At 43.6% G+C, this 8,304-nt stretch overlaps 1 protein-coding gene across 1 annotated transcript in view; it reads left to right on the top strand.

The window, feature by feature from the left end:
• Positions 1-8,304, top strand: part of cnksr3 (cnksr family member 3) — a 77,530-nt gene that overhangs the window by 40,814 nt on the left and 28,412 nt on the right. Inside the window, exons 4-6 of the mRNA XM_053337458.1 lie at positions 1,150-1,237; positions 3,463-3,504; positions 6,350-6,469. Coding sequence (XP_053193433.1) covers positions 1,150-1,237; positions 3,463-3,504; positions 6,350-6,469 — 250 coding nt within the window. The remainder of the gene's footprint in view (positions 1-1,149; positions 1,238-3,462; positions 3,505-6,349; positions 6,470-8,304) is intronic.

Here is an 8,304-nt window from a genome sequence, read left to right as displayed (position 1 = left end):
GAATGAAGGGAGGAAGAAGGAAGGAAATGAGGGAGGGAGGAAGGAAGGACATAGGAAAGAAGGAACAAAGGTAGGAGGGAGGAAGGAAAGAAGGACAGAAGAAATAAGGAATGGAGGAAGGAAGGAAAGAAGGAACAGTCAAAACAGACGGGTGTCAATTTGACCCAGGAGGACGACAGGAGGGTTAATCATCTAAAGTTATTAAGACCTGCAAACAGCTTTCATTCAGATCAGGTATCTGTTGTCCCATAAGAGGAAATCATTACTGTTAAGACAATAAAACACGAGAACTTACAAGCAATAAAAACTCAACGAGACAATAAAGGGACATTAGGAGTGTTCATGCAGGTAAAGTAAAGGATGTTTGTTACAAGGAAGAAAAACAGCAAGAAGAAGAAGAAGAATAATAATAATAAGAAGAAGAAGGAACGGACTGTGGGATGAAGTGACAGAAACATGATTAAATATATATCTGATTAATCTTTTGCTCAAATAAATAAAGTCAAGTCTGTTTTATTTTTGTAGTCTAATATCATGAGCCACATTTTTACCTCAGGAAGCTTTCAATCAATCAATCAATCTTTATTTGTATAGCGCCAAATCACAACAGAGTCATCTCAAGGCTCTTTACACATAGAGCAGGTTCTAAACCGAACCTTTTATATGTGACGATAAAGCAGGGTATGCATTAGGGCGTGGCTACGTCCTGATTGACAGGTTGATTGACCAATGTCCTCGAGGTCCAGCCCTTGCAACCATAGCAACCTCCCCGCTCCGCCCATGGCTCCGCCTCATGCCCATATAAGTAGAATCCGTGTTTTAATTTTTCCCAGCATGCACCTGAAATGTTCAAGATGGTGCTGTCTGGATTCGATACTATTGGCTTCTGAGCAGCAGTCTACAAACCAATGGGTGACGTCACCGATGTTACGTCCATTTCTTTTATACAGTCTGTGTGTGAGACGAGAAAGCACAGACAACAATGTCTGGTCTCCACATTAATACAACATCCTCTGTCTTTAGGCCCCCAATTTGAAGAAGAAAAACTGAACTAGCCAATTAATCAAGATAATAATACACAGATTACTTGCTAATGAATATCTGTCAGCTGCAGTCCTGAACAATATAATAATAATCATCTCTTTGCAGGACTCCACTGACGAGCCCCAACGACTTCACCTCCACCAAGAGCCGAATCATCCAGCTGTGTCTGGAGCTCACCTCCACCGTCCAGAAGGTCAGTGAGGCGTCAGAAACCTCCGCCTGTCCTCTGCAGTGACTCCGCTACTCTCTCTACTCTTTATTTATCCCTCTCTGATTCCTCTTCAATCAGACAAGAGAGAAAGAGAAAAGGTCATGAACTGAAGTCAAACCTCTGGGACGGTTAATTTCCAAGCTTTGATGATGATGATGACGATGATGATGATGAAGAAGCAGATAGCTACTGTTTAAATGTACAAAGTCCTTTTTGATGATGCTCTTTCAGATAATGAACGTTAGTCAAAACAAGTGAGAAATGAAATCATCGTTTTTAGAGCAGTAGAAACTTTCTCCTCACCGTACGAAGAGATAACAAATCTTATCAAATCTCATATCCACTTATTTTATTTATAGTAGGTTTTAATCGCCTTTATTTTTAATGTTTGAGCCTTTTTTAATTGTATTCTTATGAAGCACTTTGTGAGCAGCTCTACTAAATAAATAAATAAATAACTATTGATTATTACTGTAAATGGAAAAATATGAAAGATATTTGCATCATTTTATACACATGTTCCTTCTATCCTTCCTTCCTTCCTCTTTTCCTTCCTCCCTCCGTCCTTACTCATTTCCTTCCTTCCTTCCTCTTTTCCTCCTTTCCTTCCTTCCTTCCTTCCTTCCTCCCTCCCTCCCTCCCTCTTTTCCTCCCTCTTTCCCTCCTTACTTATTTCCTTCCTCCCTTCCTCTTTTCCTCCTTTCCTTCCTTCCTTCCTTCCTTCCTACCTTCCTCTTTTCCTCCCTCCCTCCCTCCTTACTCATTTCCTTCCTTCCTTCCTCTTTTCCTCCTTTCCTTCCTTCCTTCCTTCCTTCCTCTTTTCCTCCCTCCCTCCCTCCCTCCTTACTCATTTCCTTCCTTCCTTCCTTCCTTCTTTCCTCCCTTCCTCCTGTCCTTCTTTGTTAATATGAAATAAAGGCCTGCAGACACAGATCACACTCTCTTCTCACTCTCTCCAGAAAATTATGCAAACAGATTTCAACAGAAACAGAAAATTTGGTTCCTCAGAAATTCCCATGAAATAAAACTTCCTCCCTGTTGACGTCGTTGATATCTTTTGCAGCGTGCCGCCCCCCCCCCCCCCCCTCAGCCCCCCCCCCCCCCTCCCCTCACTTGTGACTGCAGCGTGTTGTGTGTGCTGCGTCGAGGCGTTGGCCCCACCGCGCTGTCGTGCAATCATCCTGTCAGTGTGTGTTTACAGGCAGCTGTTATTTCACCCACCGCAGGAGGAATCCTCTCTGCTCTCAGCCCCTCCCTCTGGTTTCACTCTCCTGTAGGCTCTCATTTCTCAAATATTTGCTTTCCCTTCGCCGATTCCACTTTTTCTCTCTCTCGCTTCTCATCTCTCGGGTTTTACAATTACAATTACACTTACAGATCCTTCCCAGAGGCTTCTGAAAAAGGAAAGCTGCCTCAGTCGATACCAGGCACTTAAAAACTTGTTGCTTCATTAACCCTCCTGTTGTCCTCAAGTCAAGGAAGGAAGGAAGGAAGGAAGGAAGGAAGGAAGGAAGGAAGGTAGGGAGGGAGGGAGGGAGGGAGGGAAGGAGGAAGGAAAGGAGGGAGGAAGGAAGGAAAGGAGGGAGGAAGGAAGGAAGGTAGGAGGGAAGGAAGGGAGGGAGGAAAGAAGGGAGGGAGGAAGGGAGGGAGGAAAGAAGGGAGGGAGGGAGGAAGTAAGGAAGGAAAGGAGGGAGGAAGGAAGGAAGGTAGGAGGGAAGGAAGGGAGGGAGGAAAGAAGGGAGGAAGGAAGGAAGGGAGGAAGAAAGAAAGAGGGAAGGAAGGAATGAAATAAGGAAGGAAGGAAGGACAGAGGAAAGAAGGAAGGGTGGAGGAAAGAAAGAGGGAAGGAAGGAAGGAAGGAAAGAAGGAACAGTGAAAACAGACGGGTCAATTTGACCCGGGAGGACAAAGAGATAAATCTCTGGTGATCGTTAAAAAATCCCAAAAAAAAAGTTTTGATATATTTTGATTGATTTGCAGGATCCTCAAAGACTCAAAAACACTATGAAGTCACCAGATATCCAAGAATATTTAATTTATCCTCTATTTCATCTGAATCCAGTGGTTAGAATCAGCAGTTACCTCATTTTATTGGCAGATTTCTTCTTCTCTTGATTAAAAGACGCAGATATTTGGACAGTGAAGAGGAGTTTTTTTGCAGTGTGAAGTCTCTCAGTCTGTCTGTCTCTCTCTTTCTTTAATTGCAGGACTTCACTGTTTACGAGATGGAGGAGAAGATTATGGAAGTGGTGAGTTGCTGCTGCTTCTTCTTCTTCTTCTTTTTACTTTTTACTTTTTTCGATGCTAATCTGAAGCACGTGTACACACAAACACACATAAATAAACACACACATAAACAAACACACACACACACACACACACACATCACTTTTCCATCACTTTAAAACACATTGCTCTGACTTTACCCGAATATATCAATGTCACCACATACCTAACCCTAAAATAACCTTAATTTATAAACCAAATCTTCACCTTTAAACTACAAAATCAAGAATAACTGTTATATGCACATACACACGTACACACACACACACACACACACACACACACACACACACGTACACACATAAACACAGCAAAGAACAGGAAAAGGAAGTGTGTGTTCAACTGACAGAGTGTCCTGTGGTGTTTCATGGTGTGTGTGTGTGTGTGTGTGTGTGTGTGTGTGTGTGTGTGTGTCTCTCTGTGTGTGTGTGTGTGTGTGTGTGTGTGTGTGTGTGTGTCTCTCTGTGTGTGTGTGTGTGTGTGTGTGTGTGTGTGTAGTGTGTGTGTGTGCAGAGTTTGCTGTTTATTCAGCACAGGAGCATCCACTTCCTGTCTTAGATAACACACTTCCTGTTTTGTTCCCAGAATACTGAATCAGCTCATGTTCACTTTCCCCTCCTGACCGCAAGTTTAAAAAAAAAAGAAAAAAAAAAGTGACCTTGTGAACTCTGACGCCCCTCTGATGAAACCTCAAGTCTGAGTTTAGTTATAACCGTCAGTGAGGGGAGCGGAGGGAGGCCTTAAACATCCTTAAAACATCTGGGTGTTTACTTTTAAAATTCAAGGCTCCAAAAATCTCAGTTTTTTACTTAACTGCCAAATTTAAGTAGATTTTGTTTCATTTTGGGGCTTTTTTTCTGCCTTTATTGTACAGTTGGTTGTAGAGAAGCTCACAAAGGTCTCTTCCCAGACTCAAATCAGGGACGTTGCAGGTATATGTCTTCACTACGAGGGCTCTCCCCTAAATCTAAGTAGTTATTTCATTAACTGTTAGTGTTGTTTTATCATTAAGGTGAGTGACAAACATCTCAGTATCCCTTCATGGACACATTATGAGACAAAAGGCTCCTGGACACTGATGCAGCTCCAGCTTATGGTCATTTTTCAGGTTAATCATGTCTGTAAAGTTCTGCTGTTGCTTTAAAACTGAGTCTAAATGCAGTTATTTGTTTATGCTGGAGATAAAGAGAGTTCTCCGAAGCTTCCTGTCACATCAGATCTACATGTGACCGTCTGTAGTGAGACAGAGAAGAAAGAAACTGGACTGATTAAGTTTCCAGATGAGCTTGTTTTCCTGGTTTACTTGTAATTTCCTGCATGTTTGTGTTTTCCTGACGGCTTCCCTGCTTCCCTGCTTCCCTGCTTCCCATGAACTCCCAGACTCTCAGACCTCCTGCTGAGCTGCTGAGCTGCGGGGCCGAGCGTCTAGTCAGAGTAATGATCAGTGTGTGTGTTTCGTGGCCTCGGGCTCTCGGAGGATCCCCAGAAACCCGTCTGCTGCCGTTCACCAAAACAAAACAACCAACTCTGCTGCTTGGAGCTTGGATGTGACTCTGCTGCTTGTTTCTGTTTATCTATTTTCTATTTTCACTCTTCCTTTTTCCACAGAGAGGTCAAAGGTCAGAGGTTAGGGTCAGACGAGTTAATGCTGCCACAGCAGGTAGAGCAGGGATGTCAAACATGCGGCCTGTGGGCCAGAACCGGTCCGCCTAGGCGTCCAATCCGGCCCACTTTCCTTCCTCCCTTTCTGACTTCTTTCCTTCTTTGTTTCCTTCCCTCCGTCCTTCCTTTCCTTCCATCTTTCAAAATCATTAAAAGGACGTAGAGTGCAAATGAAAGATTAAAATGTAAAGTGCTTTAAAAGAGCTCAATCATAATCACAGGAGAAGAGAAATGTTTTTAACCTGGATTTTAAAATGTTCACAGTTCTGCTGCTAGTTTGTTCCAGTTGTGTAAAAGCTGCTTCATCATGTTTAGTTTGAACTCTGGGCTCAACTATCTGACCTGAGTCAGTAGATCTCAGAGCTCTGGGCTCGACTATCTGACCTGAGTCAGTAGATCTCAGAGCTCTACTGGGTTTATATTCTACTAACATGTCATTTTTGTATTCTGGACCTAAACCATTCAGTGATTTGTAGACCAGTAGCAGAACTTTAAAATCTACTCTATAGCTGACTGGGAGCCAGTGTAAAGACTTTAGGACTGACTGGGAGCCAGTGTAAAGACTTTAGAACTGGAGTAATGTGCTCTGATCTCTTTGTTCTGGTTAAAACTCGAGCTGCAGCGTTCTGAATGAGCTGCAGCTGTTTAATGCTTTTTTGTGGGAGTCCAGTCAGAAGACCGTTACAGTAGTCGAGTCTACTGGAGATGAAAGCATGAATCAACTTCTCCTGGTCTGTTTGAGACATAAAACCCTTCACTCTGGATATGTTCTTAAGCTGATATATGCAAAAATATGAAGGGGAACTCCTCCTGATGTCCGTAAACTGCCTGATTCCCAGAAATATTAGTGAGGACGTGACGTCAGTGGAAACTACAGATCTGCACTGATTAAAGTAAAGTTGTGTTATTTTAAACAACGTGTCCGAGCAGCTCTTATTTGTAGTGAGGAAATGTTAAAGAGTGTGTGGGCTCAAGAGGTTTAATCACGATGTTTTCATGGATTATTTGATGCGCTCAGAGTTTTCACTGTAACAGCGGATCATAATTCACTCCATCACCATCTTTTTATCACTTCTAACTTTTATCTCATTTTGTAAATCAAAGTTCAAACATTGACGTCAGATTTCTCTCCTGTGTGTTTTTCAGTCTCGAGCTCTGAACGGTATCTGTGAGAAGACGGCTCAGGCGACCTCCGACACCTCGAAGGGTGACATGACCTGTCTGGAGGAAGTGCAAATCACCAACATCAAGCCTGGAGAGGGACTGGTGAGCTTCAACATGATTTATATTTAACATGAGCAGGATGATCAATGCAGTCATTATAAAGAAAAGTAATCTATTACTTATAATTATTTCCTCTTTACATTCAGTATTCTTGATCAGAGTTTGACTCGGTCTCTTCATACCAGACGAAGGAAGGAAGGAAGGAAGGGATGGAGGGAGGGATGGAGAGAGGAAAGAAGTGAGGAAGGAAGGAAGGAAGTGTGGAAGGAGGGAGGGAGGGAAGGAAGGAAGTGTGGAAGGAAGGAAGGAAGGAAGTGTGGAAAGAAGTGTGGAAGGAAGGAGGAAGGAAGGAGGAGGGAGCAAAGAAAGAGGGAAGGAAGTGTGGAAGGAAAGAAGGAAGTGTGGAAAGAAGTGTGGAAGGAAGGAAGTGTTGAAGGAAGGAAGGAAGTGTGGAAGGAGGAGGGAGCAAAGAAAGAGGGAAGGAAGTGTGGAAAGAAGTGTGGAAGGAAGGAAGGAAGGAAGGGAGGAAGTGAGGAAAGAAGTGTGGAAGGAGGAGGGAGCAAAGAAAGAGGGAAGGAAGTGTGGAAGGAAGGAAGGAAGGAATTGTTGAAGGAAGGAAGTGTGGAAAGAAGGAAAGGAGTGTGGAAGGAAGGAAGGAAGTGTGGAAGGAAGGAAGGAAGGAAGTCTGGAAGGAAGGGAGGAAGTGAGGAAAGAAGTGTCGAAGGAAGGAAGGAAGGAGAGAAGGAAGTGAGGAAAGAAGTGTGGAAGGAGGAGGGAGCAAAGAAAGAGGGAAGAAGGAAGGAAAGAAGGAGTTGAAATATTCTCCCTATCATCTGTAACAAGACCTTTGATTTCCCCTTTCCCCCGTCTCATGGAGCCTCTGACCCTGATTTCTGTTTTCTGATCATCAACCAGCGACAGTTTTACAAGTTGAAACTCGGCTCATATTGAACACGATGATGTAATGTTTATGAATCAGTAAATAAAAACTGGTCTCACCACACAGACTCGTTCTTAAGTAGAGATTAGTCGTAGCTCACAGAACCAACGGACACAAATACCTCATGAGATCAGCTCCGAGTCGAGATGAGTCGAGATGGAGCTGATATCAGTACGGCTCGGGCTCGGGTCAATAATCAGGTTGAACCGTTTATAGGACACTCATTGAAAGGAAGGGAGGAAGGAAGGTCTCTCCCTCCCTCCTTCTTTCCTTCCTTCCTCCCTTCCTTCCTTTCTTCCCCCTCCCTCCTTCTTTCCTTCCTTCCCCCTCCTTCCTTCCTTCTTTCCTTCCTTCCCCCTCCCTCCTTCTTTCCTTCCTTCCTCCCTTCCTTCCTTTCTACCCCCTACCTTCCTTCTTTCCTCTGCCCTTCCTTCCTCCCTTCCTGTTTTTCTTTCTCCCTCCTTTCCCTCCTATCTTCATCCCTTCCTCCCTCCTTTCCCTCCTACTTCCTTCCTCCCTTCCCTCCCTCCCTCCCTCCCTTCCTCCTATCTTCCTTCCTTCTTTCCTTTCCTCCCTTCTTTTCTCCCTCCTTTCCTTTCTTCCTCCCTTCCCTCCCTCCTCCCTTCCTCCCTCCTTTTCCTCACTTCCTTCCTTCTTCCTCCCTTCCTGCCTTGACTCGAGGACAACAGGAGTATTAATAGAAAGCCTTGACTTGTAGAAACTGAAAATGTTTTATCATCAAGTCCTTTTTAATTTCATTCTTTAACCACGGCTGCTGCAGGACAGGAAGTAGGCTAATCGAGGGAGTAAACGAAGCTTAATTAATCTGCAATCCAGTTTAGTTTTAGTTAGTTTTACATTGTTCATTGTAGTTATTATTTAGTTTTCTTTTTTAATATTACAGTACAGGTTTCCACATCTCTCTCCTTTTTATCGT

This window comes from Scomber japonicus, chromosome 17, assembly GCF_027409825.1.
Source record: "Scomber japonicus isolate fScoJap1 chromosome 17, fScoJap1.pri, whole genome shotgun sequence".
In the NCBI taxonomy this organism is placed as follows: domain Eukaryota; kingdom Metazoa; phylum Chordata; class Actinopteri; order Scombriformes; family Scombridae; genus Scomber; species Scomber japonicus.
Note: the sequence above shows the minus strand (reverse complement) of the source record. Positions and strands in the feature narration are given on the sequence as shown.